The sequence below is a fragment of the Rhipicephalus microplus genome, chromosome 5 (assembly GCF_043290135.1).
Source record: "Rhipicephalus microplus isolate Deutch F79 chromosome 5, USDA_Rmic, whole genome shotgun sequence".
In the NCBI taxonomy this organism is placed as follows: Eukaryota; Metazoa; Arthropoda; class Arachnida; order Ixodida; family Ixodidae; genus Rhipicephalus; species Rhipicephalus microplus.
Genome location: NC_134704.1, coordinates 170,712,213 through 170,738,952, shown reverse-complemented (window position 1 = coordinate 170,738,952; position 26,740 = coordinate 170,712,213). Strand labels below are relative to the sequence as shown.

Below are 26,740 nucleotides of genomic sequence, written 5' to 3'. Positions count from 1 at the left end.
TGAATATAAAACAGACATCGTCATGAGCGCACACGCGCTCTTTCACCGCCCAAGCATTATATGCACACAGTCAAGAAGAAAAGCTGAAACGTGCGCCTCGCTGTATATCGCTGGTTGAATGCCGATGGCTTAACCAAGCGTCTGTCAAATAAGAAAGCGAACGAACGACTGCAGGGACAGTGAGAGAAACATGCAGAAAAAATGCGAAAAGAAAGGGTATGAAAGACAAACAGATAGATGGAGAGAGAGACGCTAATGACATATTCAGTAAAGATAAAGAGAGCAAGCATAGTCATAGGTATAGTATACTGTGGCAAGGGGCATACAGGTGCGATGGTAAGCCTATAAGGCAGAGGCTGCTATGTGCCCGCAAGTTTTGATGTGACACAACCTTGCGGGAATCAGTGCAAGCTGTGCTGTTTTTTTTTGAGCACACCAAGACAGATTTCTTATTTTACTTCCAACTCAGGACGTCCCCGAAGCTTTCGTTTCCGCGGTAACCCTGCAATGTGGTTTCAGTTCACCTTATGCAAAATTAAAAAAAAATCAGGAGACGTTAGCAATTATATCATCTTTATATCCTTGGGCTGAGAGTGCGTACACTCCGTTCGGCGAGTGTGTGTTATCACAACGAAGCCGTCAATTAGTTTACATTGTGCCACGCCGCGGTATACTCCGGCTCGCTCCAGCGCAGTCCTCGCGACGGATCGCGGGAAATACAGCTTCCGGAACTTCCAGCGCCTGCTGCGGCTGGCCTCCACAAATGCTGTTTTCCGACGACGACTGCTTTTGTAATTTTGCATCGACCGATATGGGCGTCCCTTCCAAAGAATGAGTCGTGGCGCCGGCGTCCTTCTGGGCAGGACGATTCATGGGCGAAGACCCACGTCCACCGGAAACCCGCACGAACTCCCGCACACGAGTCACCGCCCTCGTGCCAGTAGAGGTGTCCGTCCTCGCGTCCATCGACTCCCTAATCAGGATGGTATGGGATTCGGGAACTCCGGCTGCTGCTCCGCTGGGCACGTTGTAAATCACGACGTGCTCGACGACCCTGGGAAGGATCCCGCCTTTCTTGTTCTCGGCGTAGAAACCATATATGCCATAAAGCACGTATACCTAGACAAAGAGTACAAGGAATCAGATCAATTGGACGCAGTTAGAGCTTTATGTGCTCGCTTCGGGGGTTATAAATCAAACGTAATGCGCAGTTCTGGTGTTAAGAGCACACTTCCGCATGTGCCATAGTGCTCAGGTAGCGTATACCGACCAGGTCCTTAAGAAGTTGGCTATATATAATTTTTTTTCGCCGGCAGGAAACCAAAAAGTGCTTGAACCACATATGGTTATCTCGAAAAGGCTACACGTATTGCGCTTTCGACAGCAGGCATTACAGTAAAAAATACTTTCATGCCAGCTAACGTTTAGGAATGATTCGCACTGACACCACTTTGCTAGAGCAGATGGTGAAGATAAACCGTAGGCTGGCTTATTGACACGGATAGAAAAACGTTTTGAGTGCGCCAAAAAAAGCAGAAAATTAGATAAGGTAGAGCAAACTAACTATACCCGCGTCAACTCCCCATTGACATGAATTCCCTGTCAATTATATCAATTATCTCGCAGAAACTAGTAAGTACTGAGGAACAAAATCTTGTTTGAAGGCCTAATCTGGCCCGGAAATGTCAATACTTACAAGAAAAACGCGGACAATTGCCGTATAGGCTTGCAAAAAAGTTCGTAGCCCTGATGAAGCGAGGGAGTAGGTTAATAATTTTTGTTACCGTTTTTTTCAGCTTTGACTATTGACATTGCCCATGCATCCTAAACATTTCTGCCCCGTTTATTCTGCATGACAGCCCCGCCTCAGTGGCCTTGTGACTAAGAAACTGCGCGGCTCACCTGCAGGTCATGGGATCGAATCCCGGTTGTGGTAGTTGAGTTTTCGACGGAGTCTAAGATGCTGTGGGCTCGTGTACTCAGATTAGGGCGCACGTTAAAGAACACCATGTGGTCAAAACTTTCGGAGCCTTCCACTACGGCATCTTTCATAATCATGTGGAGATTTCGGGACAATGAACCCCACATATCAATCAATCAATCAATCAATAAAGATAGTTACGAATCAATCTCTAATAATATCAGTCGATGAATCTGTAATGATTGATTGTTATGCGGGGTTTAACCCCGAAAACCACCGCATGAATATGAGAGACGCCGTTGTGGAGAGCTCCTAAAATGTCGAGCAGGTAGGGTTCTTTAGCATGCACCCAAATCAGAGAACAAGGGCTCACAGCATATCGCCTCCATCGAAAATGTAGCCGCTGCTGCCGGAATCCCATCCTGTGACTTGCGGGTCAGCAGCCATGTACATTAGCCACTAGACCACCACAGCGAAGCTCAGTAAATCAATGAATATTGACGTAATATTGTGTGGCACAAGCGTGCATTGCTATCTGGAGTGATAACAAGGGATTATCATAATGACTTCATAGTTTGAAATCAGTCACTCACTAGAAAAGGCACACACGCTTCTGCACCCTTAATTAAGGCGACGTAAAGAGTGCATACCAATTTTGAAAACATTTCATACATCAAGTAGTAGAAGTGCGCACTAGGAACCGAATATCGCTATCGCACTCAACTTTTAAAGGCGAAGCTTAAGGCTTAAGTTAAGGCATGAAAAGCTTAAGGGTCCCGAAAATTTTCCAATGTCACGATGGCAACCACTAAACAGCAGTCACTACTCATTGCATATCACGTTACTGCGAAACCAAAGTATTACAACATGGCACTGCTATTGAGATTGGCCACTTATTTATGGAGAACATCGTCCTATGATAGGAAGCACCAGCAGTTGTTATAACTGATCGTGGAACAGATTTTACCACCCGGAAGATACAATACGTCATGCAGCTTAGCGCAACAGCTCATTGGAAGACTACTGCATACCACCAACAAAGCAATGGCCTTACAAAGAGACTAAACAAGACGATCGCCGATATGCTATGTATTTACGTTGGCCAAGCCCACAGAAACTGGGATGGCATTCTCCTCTATGTCACGTTCGCTTTCAACACCGTTGTGCAAGGAACTACTGGGTTCACAACTCTCCGGTTGCTTCACAGCAGGAAGGTCACTAATATGCTAGATGCCATGCTCCTACCGACAGGCACCATGTTAGTGCCACGACGAACGAGTTTATGTGGCTTGGATCGCAGCTCGCAAGCTTGTAGTTGAGCGAATCAATGAGCAACAATGCATGGACTCGCAGTAGAGTTGTGGGCTCCCATTCTAGAACGGGGTGGTCAGAATGTTGTTACATCGCTCTTTCTGTCCCTATAGACTTTTGCATTGTCTTAGTAATGTGAACTTCGAAGTTCTCCACGATGACACGGCTCGTCAATCCCGTCCTTCACAACAGGCAGATTTCGTTCATGTTTCGAGGATGAAACTGTTTTGCGAACGCAGAACATTCGTCAAACTCTTTTGTGTTGACTTTTTGGGATTGTGCACACCCTCTTGTGTACGGATTATTGCATGGCTGTTTTCTTCTTCTCGTAATTACGACGTCACATCGCCACAATGCTCTTTGGGAAGACAGGCAATGACGAGGACAAAGACGAGCTTGTGTAAAAGACGTTAGTCTTATTGTCGGTGGTTGGACAAGCTTGAAGTTCTTGTTTACTGTTAGTTACATGTTTCTGGTACGATATAACGTGATAATATATCAGAAAAACAGATATAAAGAAGCAATAACCTTGCCCATTATCTCACAAACACGCGGCCGTCTCCCAATACACAAAAAATCCCGTGCCGAATGAGCAGTGTTTACGAAAATTTTATCAGCACCATGACAGTATGCTCGTAGTTAGGAGGGGGAGGGGGTCTCCTTTCTCCTACATTTGGATGGAGGTGTATTTTACCAAGGACGTGTAATAAAAATTGGTGGACCCTTAGGCTCGGCCTTCAATAGCTGAACACGATAGCGAAACCCGGCCTCTACTACACCCTTTAACCGCTAAGTGCATACTTAATATTGTTTTGTTATACACACACACTCACATGCACACAAACTCGCGTGCGCGCACGAATGGTAAATACGTGTTTTTGATCTAAAACAAGAGCGGCATGGGCTCCAAGATACACGCTGAGCGCTCACCATCTCGTTGGCCATAAAGAGTCTCACAATGCCTCACAAATGGCATCACATTATCTTGCGTTTGCCGTTTGCTTGATCAACGCCCCTGGAAAGGCATGATACCTTTTCCGCTAGATGGATGTTGTCCATTTTAGAACTGTGTGAAACTTCCTGTGTGTTTAAAGCGGCGATGGCTGCACTATCCCGGACTTTTTCGACGTAGTTAAGATGGCCCTCCAAAATAGCACACAATTCGCCGTATGGGCTCGTTTTCGTCAGGGCACCTGTCGAACAAAATGCTTCAAGGAGACACCTTCCACTACGTGGCATTTATGTAGTAGTTTTTCCCGATGCAGCTGCAAGTCACATTGCAACTTCGTGGTAGCACACCTGCTTGACACGCGAACTGCCCACGTTCGACCCTCAATGGGACCGAAAATTTTATTCTTTACTTTATTTGCTTTCTTCTCAGTTTTTCATTCACGGAGCCCCACCACTGTGGTGTAGTGGCTAAGGTACTCGGCTGCTGACCCGCAGGTCGTGGGTTTGAATCCCGGGTGCGGCGGCTGCATTTCCTAAGGAGGCGGAATTGTTGTAGGCCCATGTGCTCAGATTTGGGTGCACGTTAAAGAACCCCAAGTGGTCTAAATTTCCGGAGCCCTCCACTATGGCGTCTCTCATAATCATATGGTGGTTTGGGGACGTTAAACCCCACATATCAATCATTTGCGGACAATTTTCACTTACAACCAATGATTCTGACGCCGACAGCGGAATTTCTGCGACAAAAGCTCACTTACGCTGTTGCTTTAAAATAGGCACTTTTCAAGGCGTTCAAAAAATGCAACTCCCTCTCCTGAGAAAAATTCCTGGCTACTGCCAAGCCTAAGAGTCTATTATTTGAGCGAAAGTGGCGCATGCTATAGGGGTCTTTGGCCTGAAAGTTTTCTTCCGTTAAAGTACGTTTTTATTCTGGTCAACCAGCATCACAGTATGTTTTGCATCATGATTGTCTAAAATATTCGTTGAGCAAGTTTTTAGCACTAAATATTTTTTTGTATATACCAGCTCCACTTAACCATTTTCTTTGGACGTGTTCATGAAATAATTTTTCATGAATAAAAAGTGCTTTAGAAAATTTCAGAAACATTTTTGTCGGGTTTGTCGTTGAAAATTAGGCGATCGTCATGTAGTAGTTCTTGAGAACTTTTGTTATTCCACAGCAGTGACGTCATCGTGCTCCGCTGCTGACCAAAAGGTCGCGGGCTCAATCTCGGCCATGGTCGTGGCATCTCGATGCATGTAAAACAATAGAGGCTCATCTACTGTACGGTATTAGTGCACGTTGAAGAACAACAGGTGGCCAAAATATCCGGAATTTTCAACTACAGCATTTCACGCAATAACCTCGTGATTTTAGATTGTAAAGCACCAAAAATTAGTATTAGAGAGTCGTTGATAATCTTACCTTAAACAACGCAATCAGCGTATACTGAAAGATGCCATTGATAAACGATGCTTTCTGAAAGAAAGGACATAACCGAAAGTTTAGTTATAGAAGGGAGCACAAGAACAGCAAGAAAGAAGGCAAGAATGTTACCCAGGCACATGCCCGGTATTCTATATTTTGAAGGAAACATATGGGAGACTACAACCCTGCATTCTAAGCAGTTGAATGCAGTAACTTTCAAAAAACAAACCTCGCGAGGCTACCCGAAAGAATCGTATCAGCCGAAATTCATATCACCACAAAGTCATACTTTTGCCACAAGGGTGAAGCAATTGGTGCTATAGGAACAACTTGGAATGTAGCGCTGAGAACGGCCAACAAATTGAAAGGTGCAGCGCCCTGCTCAAGCTCAAAGTGTGGCGAAAACAACACAAAGGCTGAGAGCTAATTAACAAAATTTACAGCTAAACGCTTGAAGCGCTGTTTAAGCAAAAACGACGCACGAAACGTAATAATAGGTACAGATATGAGGGAGAACTAACGAGTGTCTCAGTTGATGCTTCGCTGTTTTTGAAAAGCACGCTCTTTTTGCAAATGGGGCCTACCAAGCGAGTGAACTGACCTTCATAACCCAGGCAACTAACGCAATCGCCTCGGCGAAAGGTCAAAGCAATCGACTTCCCCCCCCCCCCCTTCCCCAGAAAGATAAGCGTGCACGCAAAAGCACCTCCCCCCCTCCCCCCCACATTTGTGAAGCAAACTAAACTACGCTTGTCAGATAAGCGTGCGTTGGTGCATCGCGACGAGCTGGGTGTCTAGCGCGGGTGGCTTTTTTAATATGGGACCTTCAACAAAAAAAAACTGACCTGTCTGTCTTTCTGATCTGTCTGTCTGTCAACAACACATCGATGTTTCGTATGGCTGCCTTCGTACCAGAAAAGGCACACACAAGTAACTCTGGACTGTGGCGTTTATAGTGCTGCGCTGAGAGTGTAACGAGATGCTCAATAAATTGGCCCCCTATCTGCAGATAATCTGAGAATGCCGCCGAAAAACGATAGTCTTGCGTCCGGAGAAAGTGAACAAAACATTTATTTGGTGTTCTGCGCAAGAAAATTGGTGAAAGGATTTCTGGAGGCACTGCGTTAGTGCCTCGAGCATGCAGCGGAGACGAACGAGCACATCTAGGCACCTAAGACGCGAGCGCCATCTGCCAGTTATCTTCGAAAACGAAGGAAGGCACGCCCCTGCGGAGAAAGGGAAGGCTGTCGGGGCGCGCTGCTGCAACGAACGCTTCTGGCGTCTGTCAACGGTTCTCTTGTTCCGCTCATCACTGAAGTTGCTTCCCTTGTAGGGGAGGCCACCTAAAGGAGGAGATAATCGCACCGTCAAAATTTCAACCCGTCAGCCAACTGGAAGATGCTTCTAACAGCCAGCCAGCGGACCCCACGACCCAAGGATCATCCCGGTAAGGCTTCCGAGCGACACACCACCCAACGGCTCCACCACCACAGGAAACCAAGTAAGCCCGCATAATTTTGATGAACATCATGCGGCATTCGAGCATACAGCTATGGACGACCAAGGAAGCTTGACTGTAGTACAGAACCAAAAACTACTGCGACCCAAGCCACCAACGTCCGCACAGCCACAGACCCTACTTGAAACCATAATGTTGACGCCTAACGACTTTAACATCACCCAGATTCCACCGTAACAGTCTGCGTATATATCCGTCTAAGTCTTCCTCAAATAAAGGGGTCGGACATTCACTGCAGGCCCCTCACCAAGTTGATTGCTACACAGATCAAGCTGTACATATACTGCTGAACCTGGAGCACCTGATCATTGACGATCAAATCATGCAGATTAATACACATGTTGCACTCCGTAAAGGGCGCATAAGAGGCGTCATTCACACAATCAAGGGATTAACTTAAGTGCAATTAATGCAAGGCCTGACAAGTTCAACTCAGGAAATCGTGTCAGCTCGGCCTGTCGGGTCGTCTAACACAGCAATAATCACGTTCGACAGTTGAAACCTGCCAGACTACGTGACTTTCGAATCAGTACGTTTTCCTGTGCACAAATACAGACCCAAGATAACGTCATGCATGAAATGCTTAGCAAAAGACACAGACCTGAAGTTTGCACAGCCCTGCGCAAGTAGGCCAGCGCAAGTAGCCTGCGCAAGTTGGCGTTTGGTGTGTAGCGACACCATGGACCCGAGCTAACAGGGAGTTTCGACTCCCTCCCACGCCTAGCCGTGCGTGGCTTTGCCATGTCTGGCGAAAAGGTGATACGGGGGGGGGGGGGGGTTGAGCAGACGCCGAGTGATTGGACCTTCAAGGCTCCCCGGCAGAGGCAACTCACCCCTTTGGCCCCGGCTTCACGTAGACGGCACCCATGGGATGACCCACCCAGGGAAAATCGGCAGTCACCTTTTCCTCTCTCCCCTAAAGCTTCGTCTTTATCTCTCACTTTTAGTCTGTTCTGTCCACTTCTCTTTTCTGTTTACTTCCAGTTTTCCTGGTGGCAAGAGTTAACCTTGTGTTGTTACTCAACCTTGAGTAGTTATATTTGGTTATAGTGGCAATGTACGGCTGGCGTCTGCAGCCTTATGCTATCAAGTGCTTCAGCGTCCCCTGATTGGACTCCATGGTGGGTGGTCGCCATTGGTGCCGAAAAAAGTACACTACTATGGGAACACCTGCATTTCCCCGTCTCCTAGATCCTCTTCCGCTTGAGAGGGGACGCACTAATGAATTGTAAGTTTTCAGCCAACCCAGACAGTTCTTTACAAAATGCCATGTTATGCACAGCGAAAATCTAACAAAATAAGCCAGAGCCATATCTGCACTTCTTGTTGCCAAATCTCTGACTGAGGTCTTTGGCCCTGGATACAAGGTTACAAAGATGGCTAGCGGAGACGTTCTCCTTGAGCTGACTGAAAAACATCACTATGAAAAACTTGGCAGTCTCGTAGCATTTGGTAATATCCCAGTATCTGTTTCACCTCATAGATAAATGAACGCCTCACGCGGAGTTGTTCCAGAAGCAGACCTTTTTGAAATGTCTGAACAGGAACTGCTTGAAGGGTGGAAAGAGCAAAATGTTGCAGATGTGAAACGAATCTTCATCAGACGCGACAACAAAGAAATACCTACCAAACATTTAATACTCACTTTAGCATCCGGTACATTGCCTTCATCTATAGACACAGGCTACATCCAACTCTCTGTCCGTCCCTACATTCCCAATCCAAGACGGTGTTATAAATGTCAACGATTTGGTCATGGCTCGCAGAACTGCTGGGGTCAGGAAACTTGTGCAAGATGTGGTAGCCACGGCCACCTATCTGATAACTGTGTTACTACGCCTCACTGCGTGAATTGTAATAGGGAACACACCGCGTATTGGCCTTCGTGTGCCAACTGGAACAAAGAAAAATAAATATTCACTCTTAAAGTCAAGAAAAATATATCATTCAAGGAAACCCGGAAGAGGGTATCTTCTTTCTTCAACACACCTTATGCTGATGCGGCGCGTTGGGGGGGGGGGGGGCAGTGCCGCAGCAGCTATCGCCACCTGGACAGCCCACACACAGCGAGCTGTTGGTCGGGGCAACTGCTCCCGGGGTAGCATTAGTTCAGTCTGCTGCACCCAAACAGCACCAAAGTCTGTTTACCTCACACTCTAAGGCAAAATTACCCGAAAAAGGAGTAACGGAGCACAATAGGCGCGCGCGATGAATGGATAGACCGCTGAGGAGCAACCACACAGGGTAGCGTGCCGCGCGAAACCACACGCGCCAAAGGGATGAACCGCCCGCGGGTCGCAGGCAGCGGGGAAAGCGTTGCCAAGGTGCCCAGGCCTCCTCCTCCCTTCTTCTCCTCTGCTGGCTCAGTCTTTCCCCGTATTTTGCCAGCGACAGTTGGCGTGTTGCGTCGCGCTCGGAGTGCTCGACTCCGAGCGCGACGCTTCCGTCGGAGGAGCTACCCAAGAATTCAACAAGATTTGACAACGAGACTGGACTTGTACACTTCACCATGAATTCACTTACAAGAATGGAGAAACTTTATCTGTATGTAGAAAAATAAAAGATTTCGATGTCTCACTTTTGTCTTTCGTTGTTGCCGTGACTGCGAAAGCAGTCACACATATGTGGCTAACTACTTTTTCGCGTGCTTTCTGCGCAATTTGTTGCTCACTGCGCAGAAAAACAGGCGAAAAAAGGATTAGGCCTGGCGAAAAAAAAATGTTTGAACTGAGAAAAAAAAGTTCATCCGATTGGAGTATTTGAGTAGATCAACCATACGTCTGGCAAGGTGCAACTGTGAGGACTAACGGTTGCTTGTTAAGGTGTAAATGTAGGGATTAACAGTTGCTCCATAAGGTGCGAATGTGAAAACAAAATGTTAGTCCTTTGGAGTGAACTGTGGGACTAACAGTTACTCACTAAGGTGTAAAAGTGAGCACTAAATGTCAGTCCCTTCTTGGGACTAACTGTTGGACCCGGTGCTGTTAGTCCTTAAAGGGACTAATACTTGTGGCTGCCCCATTAGTCCCCAAAAGGACAACCCACACACCCTTTTAACACCCTTTTGCCCTAAAGTGCAGGGTTGCCGGCTAAAAGCCAGCTATCGATGGCAGCCTGCGCTACGCACAGCGAAAGTGCAGGCTTGTCCAATGTCCCTGCGGGGGCTGCAGTTCAGGCGGCCCCAGCCATTCCAGCCCCTTCTAGTGCTGGAAACAGCTGGCAGAGCCTGGACTCTTAAGAAATCGCCATCGGCCCCCGAGCCGAAGGGTGCGAAAGTCTCGTCTTCAGAGGCGAGACTTTCACAGACATTGTCTCGCTCACAAGAGCGCGTTTCCGGCATCTCAGAAGAGACAATGGAAACTTCAGTTATTTCGACAGCGCATCGAACGCCTAAGGAGTGGCGAGATCTTGTTGACCGCTCCAAAAAGGACAAGTTGCGCGTTACGAGGCCTGGAAAGAGCCTCAAGTGACTGCCTTTCTTTTGCACACACAGCACTAGTTTGTTTTCAATATGAGAACTAAAAGTATGCAATGGAACGTCAGGGGCATTTTTAGGAACCTTGGTGACGTCCAAGAACTTCTTCACAAGCACACACTAAAAGTGCTCTGTGCACAGGAAATGCACTTAAAACCAACACACACTAACTTTCTCCGACAAGATGTCGTCTTCCACAAAGACCACCAAGATGTTCTCGGATTCTCTGGCGGCGTTGCTATCGTAATATACAAAACCGTACCTTGTCAGGCTCTGCAGCTGCAAACGCCTTTGGAGGCAGTGGCTGTCCGAGCCGTCCTTTTCAACAAGCTCATAACCATCTGTTCACATTACAACGCACTCCACTACCAGCTAAACAAGCACGCATTTCAGTCTTTTATTGATGAGTTGCAAGAGCCATACTTTGCCCTTGGCGATTTCAATGCACACAGCGGCCTGTAGGGAGATCCTCGCTCTGATGCCCGAGGCCATATGATTGAGCAGTTCCTGATGTGTGCTGGTGCATGTCGGCTCAATAAGAGGGAGCAAACATTTTTTATCTTTGCTAACAGAAGTTATTCATCAATAGATGTCAGCATTGCTTCACCCACCTTTTTACCCGATTTTAACTGGGACGTTATAAATGACCCCTACGGTAGTGACCACTTCCCCATACTCTTAAGTACGCAAATAGAAAACGAGTCACCACCGTTTGCTACGAGGTGGAAAATTGAAGCAGCAGATTGGGAGCAGTTTAGAACTCTTACTAGTATCTCATGGGATGAGATGTCGTTTTTAGAAATTAATGCTGCTGTTCAGTTTTTTACCGCTTCTATTAGTGACGGTGCTTCTAAATGTATTCCTCAATCAAGTGGTATTGCTGTCAAACGTAGTGTGCCGTTGTGGAATGAAGATTGCCGGAAATCTCGGAAAAAGCCAAACAAAGCTTGGGGACTAACTGCGCGACTCCCCCCACTGCTAAGAATCTTATTAACTCTAAACAGATTAAGTCCCAATGTCGACGAATACGCCGATAAGAAAGAAGGAACAGATGGCGCAATTTTTGTCGGGCATTAATTCTTATACAGATAAAGCTAAGACCTGGAACAAGGTAAATATGATCCGAGGCCAAACAGCACACACTGTTCCATTAGTAAACACTAATGACAACAGCCTTGAAGATCAAGCGAACTTTGTGGGTGCCCATTTTCAACGTATTTACAGCTCTGTGCACTATTTCAATACGTTTTAATGTCACAAAGCAACTATAGAAAGCAAGAAATTAGATAGAAAATGCACCAAAAATAAGGCATTCAACGATCTATTCAACATGGCTGAGCTGCAAAGAGCACTGTACTGTTGCAATGAATGTGCACCAGGTTCTGATCGTGTTATTTACCAAATACTGAAGAACTTGCCACATGACACACAGAACACCCTCTTCCACCTCTACAACGCTGTATGGATTTCCGCCGAGATTCTGGATGCATCGAAAGAGGCCACTTTATTCCCAATCTTGAAACCGGAAAGTGATCCATCAAGTGTGTCTAGTTATAGACCCATCGCACTATCAAGTTGCCTATGTAAGGTCTTCAAAAAAATAATAAACTGCCGTTTAATACATTTCCTCGAAAAAAACTACTAGACCTGAACCAGTGTCTATGTCGAGAAGGCCGATTCACAATCGACCATCTATTACGCATAGAGTCTCAGATTCGGGACGCATTTGTCCACAGACAATTTTTTCTCTCGGTATTCCTAGATATGGAAAAAGCCTATGACACAACGTGGCGGTTCTGAATACTTCGAGATTTGTCGCACTTAGGCATATGAAGTCGTATGTTAAATGTAATAGAAAGCTATTTGACTAACCGCAAGTTCCAGATTCGGGTTGGAAATGCCCTGTCACAATTATTTATACAGGAAAATTGGGTACCATAAGGTAGCGTACTTAGCTGCACGCTATTCATCATTAAAATGAACTCGCTGCACCTTTGCATGCCATGAAATATGTTCTACTGCACATATGTGGATGACATCCAGATGGGATTTAAATCTTGCAATTTAGCAGTTTGTGAGCGCAGATCCAGCTTGGATTGAACGAAGTGGCTAAATGGGCAGATAATAACGGGTTCAGGATAATCCCTCAAAAGAGCACGTGCGTTCTTTTTACTAGGGATAGAGGCCTCATCTAAATCCTGGAATTGAGCTTCTGGGGCAACGAATACCTGTAGAGGCTGAGGATAAATTTCTTGGTTTAATTTTGGACTCGAAGCTCACATTTACAACGCACATCAAGTCCAAAAACACAAATGCCTGAAAACAATGAACATCCTTAAAGTGCTGTCAAGCACAACATAGGGAAGCGACAGAAAGTGCCTGATGATTGTATATAAAAGCCTTATACGCACACGCCTAGACTACGGAGCCATAGTCTACCAGTCTGCTACACCGAGCGCATTGAAGATACTGGATCCTGTACATAATCTTGGCCTACGCCTTTCTACGGGTGCTTTTCGCACAAGCCCTGTAAAAAGTGTCTATGTAGAGTCCAATGAGTGGTTGATCCGCATTTAGATATCCTATATGTCCTTTTGGTATTATTTTAAAGTAAACTCGGATAAGGAACACCCCCCACACACCATAATTAATGATTTGTCCAGTTCTGTTCTTTCTGACAACCATCCCTCGGTGAGACGACCCTTCTCACTTCGCGTGAGGGGTCTAATTGAAGAAACTTAGGTACGGCTTTTTGAAAACTGTCTAATGATTCCCGCAACATATCCACCGCCATGGCAGTGGCAGCTCATTGACTGTGATTTATCCTTCGTTCAAATAACCAAGCACGCTCCTCTTGCACATACACGCGCATACGTTCTGAAATTGCAGCTGAAATACTCTTGTCCTGAATATTTTACAGATGCTTCAAAGTCTCCTATTGGTGTGTCCTATGCTGCCGTTGGTCCATCTGTTTGTGATTCTGGTGCTCTGCACCCTAATTCAAGCATCTTTACTGCAGGAGCTTATGCGATACTGCTGGCTGTTAAGCACATTCAGGAATCAAAATTACAACGCGCAGTTAATACACGCATTCCTTGAGCGTCGTAAAAGCTTTAAAATCTCTGCAAAAACATAAAAACCTTGTCCTTGTGTCACTTTACTGTCTTTTGTGCACGATATACACACTCAAACAACATGTAGTAGTGTTCTGGATGCCAGGACACTGAGATAGGGGGAGATGTCTTGGCGGATCAACTTGCAGTATCTGCCCAAAACAATGCTGCTACCAATACATCCATCGCTCTCCCTGCGCTTGACCTGAAGCCCTTCTTTTGACGGGAGCTCAGTGCGTGTTGTCAGCGGCTATGGGATAGACAAACACAAAAGAAGTTATATGTTATAAAACCGAGACTTGGAAATTGGCCACCAGTATCTACATCATGCTACACACAAGTAACGCTCACCAGATTACAAATAGGACACCCACACCGCACACATGTATATTTGTTGTCTGGCGGTGAGCAACCCATCTGTGACAGATGTGGGTAACTGCTCAAGGTTTTTCAAATACTTTTTCTATGCAATGGGCTAGACTCTCTAGGAAAAAAGCCCTTTTTAATACCCTACTGACAAAAACTTCCTTTACATCCAGTCATGTTCATCGGTAGAGATCCTCTTTTTAAGCTTGAATTGCTGTTCAGGTTTTTAAAAGATATAGATAGCTTTCAAATCTGTATTTCGAGGTGATCCGTAAGAGGTCGAGGCTGCAGTGGTTCCATTGAAGACTGCACCTGCCTCGCTGCCCTAGGGTTCAAAGGCATGCATTGACGAGGCATTCGTTCTAATCCCATCTCCTCAATCAAGTTTTATCACTACGAACATTGTCTTTCACTTCCGCTACACACAATTCACGTCGCTTCCATGATTTTAAATACTTGTATGTTTTAACCCACTTCAGGGCGTGGAATTTTAGGCCTCTTTACAGCCATGAAACAGTACCATAGTTCATATCCTGTACATATTGTACCAAATCATGTACCATTCCCATTTTATCAGCATTTTCCATGGCGCTCATTGGCCAAGTATGGCCCTTGCGCCATTAAAACCCCTATATCATCATGTATGTGTACTCCGAAAGAAAGGCATACACTGCGATGGACCCCATGACTCGCGCTCGCCCAACTGTCCAAAGGTAGCAGCAGCTACTGCTGCTTTTCGCGAGCGAGTGAACAAACCACACAAGCCAGCGGCCCCCTATTCCTCACCAAACCGCTGCGCATCAGGCGAAAAGACGCAGAAGACGCAATAGTCAGAGGAACAGAACATTCCGCCTCTTGCAACGGATCAACTAACACTCACACCACATACGCGCTCGCAGTCGGCAACACTACATCCAACGCAGCTAGCGGCCGCCACCACATATGCAGCTAAGGTGCATAACACTCAGAGTCCACCTCATGCCTCGCCTGCACCACATACACATCCAAGCATTCTGCAAGAACTAGCGAAACTACGAAGCAGCCAGAAGAAGTATTTGCAAATTATCAGTGACCAACAGAAAACTATTGATGAACTTAAAACTGTGATTATCCAATTGAAAGAACAAAACGCTGCCAGAGACGCTCTAACCTTGGGTCAAGGGCAACTCACCCCTCAGCATGAGCAATACGAGCGTCACTTCGAGCAATTCGCTCACAGCTACAGCACATGCAACGCATTATTAAAGGGCCACTCATGAAGCCCCATACCAAATTTTAGTTAGACGGTGGAAGTTGGTAGGTGTCCGGTGAGGAATGTTCTACCACAAAAATTTTTCGAGTCGGTTTATTAGGAGTGGAGAAAACAGGTTTTTTGAAGCGTCGAGGAACGAGGGTGAGAGGAGGCGAGCTCGAAGCCCTTGCCGCTCCTCCGCGTAGCCTTCGCAAGCCAAAGCTCGGGGACTCGCTCGCTGGATTTCGTGCCGACCGGTTGTGCGCCTGCGCGCTCTGCGCGCTTGCGACCTTCGGCGTCACCGTAGCTCTGGCCGACTGGGCTCGCACTACGTCATTTCCTGCCGCCGACGGCCTTCGACGACAGTGAAGCTCTGACTTACTGGACCTGCTCTACGCCATCTACAGACGCCGACAACATCGCTCGCAAGTGTACCCCGTCCTCGGACTCCAGTGACCGTGCTTCTATCTTTCCTGTCTCTCCTATCCCCTCAGTTTGTTGTTGCTTCTTCTTCCTCTTTCCTATACCTTTACTTCTACCCTTTTATCCCTCCTCACCCCCATCCCTTGTGAGCCCTGTAGCGGTGTCGCTCACTGAAGCAGACAATAACGGGGCTCACTTTTCTCTTCCTTTCTCTTTATTAAGAACCACTCGCAAGCCGAAGCTCTTCTCCAGCGTCTCCGGCATCCGACCAAGAGGTGACGTGCGCATGACGTGCCCGAACAAGCCCAGCCCCCGTGCACGTGAACGGCGTTGCTTTGTTGACCAGCGTTATTTTGTGGTCTTCTTCTTGTTTCTGTGGGATTGTTTGGAAACACTGGCTCAGACGCGAAAGAGTAGATGAGCACAATGAGTGCGCGAACGTGTAGGAGCATTCCACGGCGGTCATCTGCCCAATGCGCTGACCGGGGGGGGGGGACCCGAATGCATGCGTAACGCTGGCACATTAGCCCCGCATCTCGTAGCAATTCACGGAAAAAAATGTAAGAAAAACGCGCACAATTTTTTCGCGTCTCATTATTTATTTCAAGTTTTATTCATCTCTAAAAGCAACAAATACATAAACTACGCTTGTTGTGTTAAGTATTTTAGCCATGTCACGTGGTGTACTGTTGACAACGTCAGAGCAGAGTCGTCTACGTAGAGGACCAACGTCACCGCATCGCCGTGTACGTAGGGCCATTCCTACGCCCACGCCATGCCCTGATTCTCTACGCGTGCGCCAGCAGAGGGGAGGGGGAGCAGCTTTCATCTTGAAATTTGACCCATTTCCGCGGCGCGTCGCGTTGAAAATTTAGACTGACGTGATCATGAACGCCTCGTGTACGCATTGCGGTTGTCAGCTGAAAATTGTCAAACCTGGTGAGTGCCCCTTTAGGACACTCAAACCAAAAACGTCGGTTAAAGGTAACAAGCGCGTCAGGCCTATTGCAAGTGCAGATCAAGAAGAAACCATAGATTCAGAATCATGCCTCTGATAGTTCAGTGGAACGCCAGAAGCCTTCCCAATAAAGTTGATGACTTCCTTTACATCATAAATGCTTTCGAAAAAATTCCCGATATCATTTGCGTGCAGGAACCGGGTAAAAATTCGCCCATTCCAGGCTATGCTGGCGTTTCATCTGGTCGATGTGTATCGTATACAATGAAGAGCCTTCCGGTGCTCCACGACCTCCTTTCTTCAGTTTCAATTTCGTGCATTCAGACTCTAGTAGAGGGCAAGACCACTACAGCTCTCCCAAATCAAGTAATGTGGTGCTACCCCTCAGTAAAATAGACCCTAAAGGTCCAACCTCAATTCAGGGAAACTTTAACGGGCCATGCGTCTTCTGGGGATACTCACAAGATTATACCAAAGGGAAGCAACTCAAGAAAGCTTTGGAAGACGCCGGTTTTACCCTCCTCAACACGCCAGGCCAATACGCAAGGATTGGTGGCGTGAATCAGTATAATACATCACAAGACCTCACGTGGGTTAGGCACCTACCGAAAAGTACGCACTGGGAATTATGGCCCGACAATGTTCGCAGTGACCACTCGCCAATTGTGATTGCCGGGGGAAAAATTTTTACAATGTCAAAGGAGCGTTCCTTCATTGACTGGGACAAGTATCGGTCTTGTATGTATAGATGCCCTAAAACAGTAACCCTTGACGAACTTACAAAACATATACGAGAGGCAAACAAAAACGGAAGGCAAACAAAACCTACAAAAAGATTCCTCAAAAGCCTGCGCCCAATAGGCACCTCTTGAACTTGTGGGAGGCACGCATAGCTGCTTCACATGCACACAGGACTGAAAAATCAACTCGCAATCGCCTGAAGCTTAAGCTTCTTACAAGACAAGCATAAAAGTACGCATGCAAGCTACGTAGGCAACAATGGCAGGATTGCTGCAACCTGCTTCACGGTCAGATAAATAATCATAGGCCATGGAACATTGTCAAATCGTTGGATGGCCGGGGCCAAACTCGAACAGCCGCTGAAAAACTCTGTTTGGCTTCCCATTCATCAGTACCAGCGCCCGCTGATACGTGCGGCAACAAATTTTTTTCTACAACTGGCAAGGCATCTGAAGTATCCAAAGTGGCCAGCGGAAAAACAAACCAACAACATAATGAATGCTCCCTTCACAATTCAAGAACCTATAATAGCACTAAAGGAGTCAAATTGTAAAACAGCTTCCCGCCCTGATGTGATTACCTACAAACAAATACAGCAACTGACACAGAACCAACTAGCCCCTCTTTTTTCCTTCATCACTCAAGTATGGGAAGATGGCAATCTTCCTAAAGAGTGGAAACATTCAAGTGTTATACCACCACCTAACTAAACAAACCTCCGACGACTGCGCTGCGGCCAATTTTGTTAACTTCATTATTCGGAAAGGTGATGGAGTGATTGGTAAACAAGCGCCTAAAATGGATGCTAGAAAATAGGGAGCACTATCACTGGACCAAAACTGGCTTTAGACCACACCTGTCTACTCAAGACACACTCTGGCGCATATACGAGGGCGTACTAAATAACCCCTCTCCTTATTGGCCGAACGCTAGTGTAGGTATTCACATGATGAAGGCTTTCGATTCGGTGCCCCATGATACTATACTACGAGAGCTGTCAGAATTGCCTGTTGGTGGAAGGCTGTATAATTACGTCCAGTGTTTTTTCCAGGACAGGACCTTTTCTATAAAAATAGGTTTTTTCACCTGTCAACCATACTCCAACAAAATCGTAGCTCCGCCGGTAGCCGCTATCTCTCCAGCACTGTTTAACGTAACAATGCGTCCACTTGCCTTTTTTCTAAGTGAAGTCCAGTCCATCTCCGCGGGAATCTATGCCGACGATGTAACAATTTGGTGTAACGCGGGAGTCATCTCCACGCAACTGCAGCAACCCTAGATGGTACTTGATGTTATCACCACTTTCCTTGACGGGCAAGGTCTCCAGATTTCACCGGAAAAAACAGAATTTACAGTTGTTCCGGAACCTACGAACCACAGCATTACGTGACTATGTAGAGCCTGCACTGCAAGCTCGAAATGAGTGCCTCAAGCTAACCCATTCTGGAAGAGCCATCAGATACGAGCTAGGTCTAAGCAACCAAGACCTGCCTGAAATTATACCCATCATTCCGTCATGGGAAGATATTACCGTGACAGAAAATCGGCAGCTCCCAAAACGTATTAGCCAAGCCTCAGACAATCAGCCAAGGGCATACTACTTTCTGCGGCATATTGAACACCTTAAAAGTATACCTAACGAAGAAGGTATAATCTACACGGATGCCTCATGCACTCTAAAAGGATTTCAACAAAGGGGCATTTTTGAACCTGAGAACAGGGAAATCATCCTCATTCTTTATAACTCAACCCTGCTTACTGCCTGAAGCAGCTGAAGCGTACGCTATTTGGGAAGCTCTAGCCCATTACAATAAAACAGAGTCATCGCCAAAAGCTATTCACATCTTCACGGATTCACAGCAAGTGCTTCAAGCACTCCAAACTAGAAGAAATCTACCAGCGTACGCCAGGCACAGCCTGCACTATCCCGCCAAACTTCAAGAACGATCAGTCCGGGTACGAGTTCATTCGATTTCTGGACACACAAATATACCTGAACACGAGCTAGTTCATGAACGAGCCTTGCAGCATCATAGAAAGGAACGACTCGGGGATGCGAGCTCGAAGCAGGCCGCAACGATGAAGCAAGATTATATCCATGAAGGCAACTACCGAGCGAAAGTACAAAGCCGGCGGCAGTTAAGGTCGAAGTTAATAGAAGCTACAAAACACGTTACCCCACCCCCAAGATCCACCCGCCTCTACGAGGTCACACTCAGAAGATTACAGACACGAAGTTTCACGACAATCTCAGTCCTTCACAAGACACACCCAACAAAGTACTCTGATCCTAACTGTGACTACTGCCACAAGCCAGCAATGACGGAGCATATCCTCTGGGAATGCCCCGCTCACGAATTAAGCTGGTCTGCTTTTTTGAAAAAATGGCAGCATATTCACGGAGTGAATGATGGATAGTGGGGCGAAGCATCGTTCGTCCATTCGTTCTTGCTTCCGTCCATCCATGCGTGCATCTGTGTGGCCGCCCGTGCGTCCATCCGCCCGTCTGTGTGTGCGTCTGTTCGTGCGTCCGCATGTTCATCTGTGCGTCCGTACCTGCTTTTGCCCATGCATCTGCTCTTGCTTCTGTCCATGCGTCCATCCGTTCGTGCAGCCATCCGTGCGTCCGTCCATGCATCTGTCTGTGTGTATGTTCATCCAACTATTCAACACTCCAAGTACCACCATCTCGCATCTTTTCATCATATATTCCTCATATAGAAGCACCGCCATTCATCGGACATTCCAAGGACTGAACGAGAAGAGTTACACGCACACTTTCTTACGGCTTGCGCTTCGTGTTTACTTACCACCTTTAACTACCTCGAGTTCATGATATATACTAGTTCACCGTATTCATGGCACTGCGGCCCAACGCTCGCTGAACTTTTCTAAAACCTAGGAGGTTACGCCCAGCGAGTATAACGTAGCAACCCTTTCTTGTGTTCTGTGCGTAGTTGAACAATAAAAAATTCGCAGCGTGCGCGCTAACTAAAAGCCGAATTCTCCTGCCTCACATTTCCCTTTAGCAGCCATTGGCATGTACATTGAGTATTATCTTTTGTTGTTCAACAACGCCCAGAATAAATTTCTCACCGGCACCTTCTTGGTGGTCAAAATGTTATACTTGTTACACATTACTACTACGGCTACGAGGGACGAACGGGTGTCGCTATAACGAGCTTCGCCCCTAAAAAGCCCAACGTACCCTTCCTCAGCTACAGAAAGACATGGAAGGGACTACCAACTGGATTTACTTGAAGACCCATTCATCAGAGCCAGGCTGAACCTGTGGTGTGCTGCCTTGCGCACGATCGCCATTCCCTGCCGTGCAGTAACAAGCTGACCAGTTTGAGGTCAACCGAGTTTTTTTTCATGATGCTGAAGCTAACAAGCGAGATCACATTGTAAATAGTCCAATAAAGTTTTCAACTAGGCCGTGGAGAAAGACGCGTGTCATTCTCGGAGGTGATAAGGTGTACAACGCAAAGCGATAGGCAGGTGCCACCAACGTGTCGTTCCAGCAAAGCGTTGGTAACACTTGCCTTCTTGAGCACCGCGTTGAACTGTCAGTGCAGCGTGTTTAACGCTGCGGTTCTTAGAATTACTTGTGCGCCTTCTCTAGTATTAAGGGACACATACAAAACATCGACGTGTTGTTATGGTACCTCAGATATGCGCAATAATTGCTTTTTAATTGACAACCACACAAGTATGAACGCTGAAGCTTGAGCAATACTGGTGGGCGCTGCGGAAGGCGTCGGCAGTTTGAGGCATCGTTAAGGACGGACAAACAGACAAATGTGCAGACAGACAGACAGACAGACAGACAGACCAAAATTTTTCCGTTGAAGGTCCGCAAGAATGACTATCGTCTTTAAAAGGTAAGTGTTTCCAACGCTTTGCAACGGCGACACGGTGGTGGCACCTGCCGTCGCTTTGCGTTCTACACCTTATCACCTCCGAGACAGGCGCGCACCTTTCTCCGCAGGCGCCCACGCCTTCGTTTTTGAAGATAACTGCGAGATGACGCTCCGGTATAACGTGCCTCAATGCGCTCGTTCGACTCCGCTACACGCTAGAGACACTTTAACTTAGTGCCTCCAGAATAACATTCACTGATTTTATTGCGCAGAACATCAAATAAACGTTTTGTTCACTCTGTCCAGAAGCAATACTATTGTCTCTCGACTATATTTGCAGTGTAACATACAGATTCGGGGCCAATTTTTTTTTTCTGTCTTGAGTTTTTACATATGCATATATAGATACGTATACATATATGGAGCATGATGTTGGCAGTGGCGGCGACAGAAAAAATTAGCCGACATTGTCCATGTAATTTCTATTTCAATAAATGATGAAAAATTACCATCCAACGAAATATAAGTTTTAAGGCAACAACACTCTGTTAAACATCTCTCAATAATTAACAATTACAATTTTATACCTCAACAATCGTACAAGTCCTCGTTAATATGGGTGCGTGCGCGTGTTAGTGAATAAATAGCTGTGTTGTGATCGGTAACGGCTACTGCCCCTTCCAATTTTTAGTGTGCTTTTTTTTGCGCGACAATGTAGTCCCGCAACAAAAGTCAGGAAAAGGGGTTCTTGCAACCGGTACTTGAAGGCCACAAAATTTTAAAACGCTTCCCTCTGCTTTCCTTAGTCTCTTATCGCGGTGGCGTTGGGGATGGTTTTGGAGGGATTTGTGGCCACGCACACACAATCAGATGGATGGCTGAAAACCGAGAAGTCTTCCGTGCAAAGCTGGCAAGTGTGCGCTTCACGAATAATCGCGCGTGTTTACGCTGCAAGGCCTAGCTAAAACAATCTCCTCTTTCTTCCAGCCCTCGATCACGTTACATACCGTGTCCGAGTGCCAAGACACGACTTCTTCAGTGAGGCAGGTGCGTGTAAACACAGCACAACGATGTTATCTCAAGGACGATCGAAAAAAATGAAAAATAATGACGCAAATGCAACGTGTTATGGGAAACCAAATGCACATGAAGACACATGAAGACCTCCGAGATAAGCACCCACAATCTGGAAGGCTACGACGTGCCGCTGACCCTCAATTGGTTGTGCGGCACACATTCCGAATCCCGCGCTCGCGTTGTCGTGCCCGCCCGTGAGTGCAGTCTTACGCGACAGCGTGCTCATCAGAGTGATTTATTGGGCAAGTTGGTTCATTCCTAACGTAGCTTAATCAGCTTCTCGTTCTGAGCGGTACCATCTGCTCGTATAAACGTTGCGGAGTGAGAACATCAGTAATGAATTTTAACATGCTGATAAGCCTGGGCCACAAACAAACCCGCATCACCCAAAATTTAACATAAAGCTAACATAAAAAATGATTACGATTTCTTACTCGAAAGAAATACCACTTGGTATGAACCAAATTTGCTGATGGTATCAATAAAGCAAAAAGTATACTTGAAGCGAAAATATCTTAGTCGGCTGAAGGCGCATTTACACATGCACTGTCACGGCGTCGACTTCTGTCTGCTGATAGTCGGCACGAGTGTCTTTTGTCGGCATGCGTCTGATTTCTACTGCGAGGACGGCAACAATCGACGAACTATATGGCGAATACACTGCCGGCCTCCTGTCGTGCTGAAGGCCTTTTATCTCTCTAGCCCGGCAATAGATGTGCTCGCGACACTGACCACCTTCTTCTTCTTGGTGTTGTTGACGTACCACCCACTGCATCACGGACTGGGTGTGAGCAAAAACGAAGAGAAAGCGAAGCGAAGTAAAAGTCTTTTCTGTCTGTCAACGTGGGTGATGTATGTATATATTTCGCACAGAAAGTATATGAATATACAAATGATGTCATCTGCCGGGCTTAGGCTGTGATCAAAAGGGTTCGGCACACACTAACGAAAATTCCCCCTAGAAAGTAAGGGTGTCAGAACCGCTGACGCAAACATTTTGGCAAAGCACTTTTGCACGCCTGTGCACGGCACACTGTATATGAGCAATGCATGTTTCCTCTGCCAGTACTACAGTAATGAGAATTCTCGTCAACGAAGTGCAAACTAATTTTATTCAATATGAATTCCAGATGTAACAAAAGCACAACAGACGAGTTCACTTTGATAAGTTTTGAAGAGAAGTACATGAGAAAGACGAACTATTGAAAGAAACAAATATAGTACTTTCAGCATATATGCATGGGCAATGACGTTAGCACCTCAACACCGCTCGAGAACGATGACAGAAATGTTATCTGACTGAAGTTTTCATGTTGGGAGTGTTCATTTTTATGCTCACCTATACTTTTGAGCAGTTCGTTCTTGGGAAGGCGTGCTCGTACAACTCAAGACACGGCAACACGTGTACCACATATGTTGTAACCCCTCACTATTCTAAACGCTGTTTTAAGCACTATTCAAACGCTATTCTAGAACTCGTTCGTCGCCCACAACGTCTGCTAAAGCTCCCTAATGGCGAGATGAGTGTACGGCAACGAATTCGTACGACCTGTGATCACTGAGGTTTTACTGTATTCTGTTCTGAGTGTCGTAAGTTAATACAGAAAACGATTAAAAATTCTCAATCGATAGACGTGCGTGATAACATAGCTACGGCCGAGTCATTGCGAAAATGGGACGCCAAGTGAATGCATTCAACTCGCTGGTCAGACCGACTGGAGAGCGAAATTTACTCGTGAAACCTATGCGCGCTTCACCTATTTTCAACTGCAGGAGGCATATGATTTTGAACGCTTGGCAGTGCTGAGCACGGTCCAAGCGAGCCTAGGCCATGTGTAAGCGTTCGAGCTAAAAATGTTATTGACTGTACTCACTTTAAAACTTAGAATGCCTTTCAGGAAACTTCTGATCAGTGGAGCGCGCCAGCGTTTGTTCGCATGATGGTGGACATTTCACTGCGTAACTGTGCGGCTAATAGGACTGTTAGCCAGCAGAGACGCAATATGGCAGTTGGCTATTAGTTATTAGATCATTCGTGATAAGTGTACTGTCTGCATTGTCAGAACTGGTGGCATGGAAGGTGACAGCTCCTTCCAGAACCCTTCTCGGCAGCAGCTATACAGGGTGTCCCAGCTAAGAAGCACCAAGTATTAAAATAAAAAATCGCAGCATATCCAGGGAGTGAATGATAATGATTGGGGCGAAGCTTCGAAGAGTTTCATCGGCAAACCGTGATTCATCCACTGGCCGCGTCCGTCCGTCCATTAGTCCATCCGTCCGTCCGTCCGTCCGTCCGTCCGTCCACGTCCGTATGTATGTATGTATGTATGTATGTATGTATGTATGTATGTATGTATGTATGTATGTATGTATGTATGTATGTATGTATGTATGTATGTATGTATGTATGTATGTATGTATGTATGTATGTATGTATGTATGTATGTATGTATGTATGTATGTATGCATGTATGTATGTATGGCAGTCTATCCATCCATCTGTGCATCCGTCCGTCTGTCTGTAATCTGTCTGTGAGTTTATCTGTCCGTCCGTCTGCCTGTACGTCTATCCGTCCATCCATCCGTCCTTCCATCTAGTGAACACTCCAACTGCCATCTCGTATCTTTCCATCATATGGTCATCATATACAAGTGCCGCCATTCAGTGGACATCCAGAGGATTAAACGAGAGGTGGCTATACTACATACAGGGGACGCAAGGCCCACGCCTTAAGGAGCTTCGTCCCTAAAATAAACATTGGTTCTACGCAAAGTATTGTTCAGAGTCATAATATATAGCTCGGCGGAGTATACTTTCATTCAAATTGGAAAATTTCAGCGTTTAATGATGATTGCACAAATCTTTCAATAGTAACCCTAGAACAAAAATCTCTAATACAAAAGTTGTAGCGTTTGTTCTGAGACATCAAATTTTCAAATGCGAAGCATTTCTTTGCGTATTGCACGTAGCTCTCGCATCTATCTATCTATCTATCTATCTATCTATCTATCTATCTATCTATCTATCTATCTATCTATCTATCTATCTATCTATCTATCTATCTATCTATCTATCTATCTATCTATCTATCTATCTAACTATCTATCTATCTATCTATCTATCTATCTATCTATCTATCTATCTATCTATCTATCTATCTATCTATCTATCTATCTATCTATCTATCTATCTGTCTGTCTGTCTGTCTGTCTGTCTGTCTGTCTGTCTGTCTGTCTGTCTGTCTGTCTGTCTGTCTGTCTGTCTGTCTATCTATCTATCTATCTATCTATCTATCTATCTATCTATCTATCTATCTATCTATCTATCTATCTATCTATCTATCTATCTATCTATCTATCTATCTATCTATTCTTCTTCCCTTACACGTTCGCGCTGTTGTGATCACCTCCTTTATATCGTTTAACATGTCTTGCACCAAACTGGCATTGTAGCCTAAAAAGATTTGACGAATGGGAGCTGTTAGTTCACGGCGTTAATTAAGTAAGAATATTCTCGCCTACAACGTCACACCATTTCTTTCATAGACGTCAGGCTCATAAACGTATACAACGTGGTGTGTGCTTATTCACCACAGGTGGCTGACCATTTCTATCATGCAGGAGTCAATAACACACACTCGTGATCTTTTCGCCAGTGGCCCCAAAATCACAAGTAACAATCATAATAGAATAGTGGGAGTGCAATCTTAAGGGGCTCAAGAAAGGGGACAAACGACACAGATACAGGCAAACAACACACTTTGTCTCCTCTCTTGCGCCCCGTTAGTTTGCGTTACTGATGGTTTATTATAAACAAATACCAACTTGCTCACTTAATTCTTCCTCACTATCAGGGTTCGTTAAGTATGGCCTTATCTCTCGATAAAGGGATTTTATATCACCTGTGATACCTTCCAATCGGTCTGAGAGTACCTGAAGATCATGCTAGCTTGCTCCATCGTTTGGAATAGCCGCTATAATTCAGTTATGAGTTTCGATAAAGGGTGCAATGAGTTCTGCGCTTCTCTTTAAGCGAGTGCATAATAGCGGTTTGTTGAGACATAGCAGCCTGAATGACTGGCCAGTCGAGGTGATCATAAAAGGTTAGTCAGGCCTCGGATGGTGTGGATGCCGTCGCTCTATGGCTCTCGCAGGGTTTACGGCACTACTTTGAAGCGACAAACGCCTTCAGTAGAGGAGATAAATGCTTTGTTGCCATATAAAACTCATTCTTCACCTGCCCCAACCAGGGCAACTACCCAACCAGCCTCAAGAAATCAAGCCACGCATGAATGACGCAGGTTGCAAGAAGGTACTTACACGATAGGATTCTTCATCAACGCCCTCGTCCAGCTTTCCAAT

General features: G+C 45.9%; 1 protein-coding gene across 1 annotated transcript; it reads right to left on the bottom strand.

Annotated features, from left to right (window-relative positions):
* Positions 1–590: 590 nt before the first annotated feature.
* Positions 591–26,740, bottom strand: LOC142817438 (uncharacterized). Its single transcript, XM_075894458.1, has 3 exons — positions 26,699–26,740; positions 5,610–5,663; positions 591–1,119 (listed from the first exon to the last, which is right to left on the bottom strand). Exon 3 carries the CDS (start codon positions 964–966, stop codon positions 649–651), a length of 318 nt encoding a protein of 105 aa, XP_075750573.1. The 5' UTR covers positions 967–1,119; positions 5,610–5,663; positions 26,699–26,740; the 3' UTR covers positions 591–648.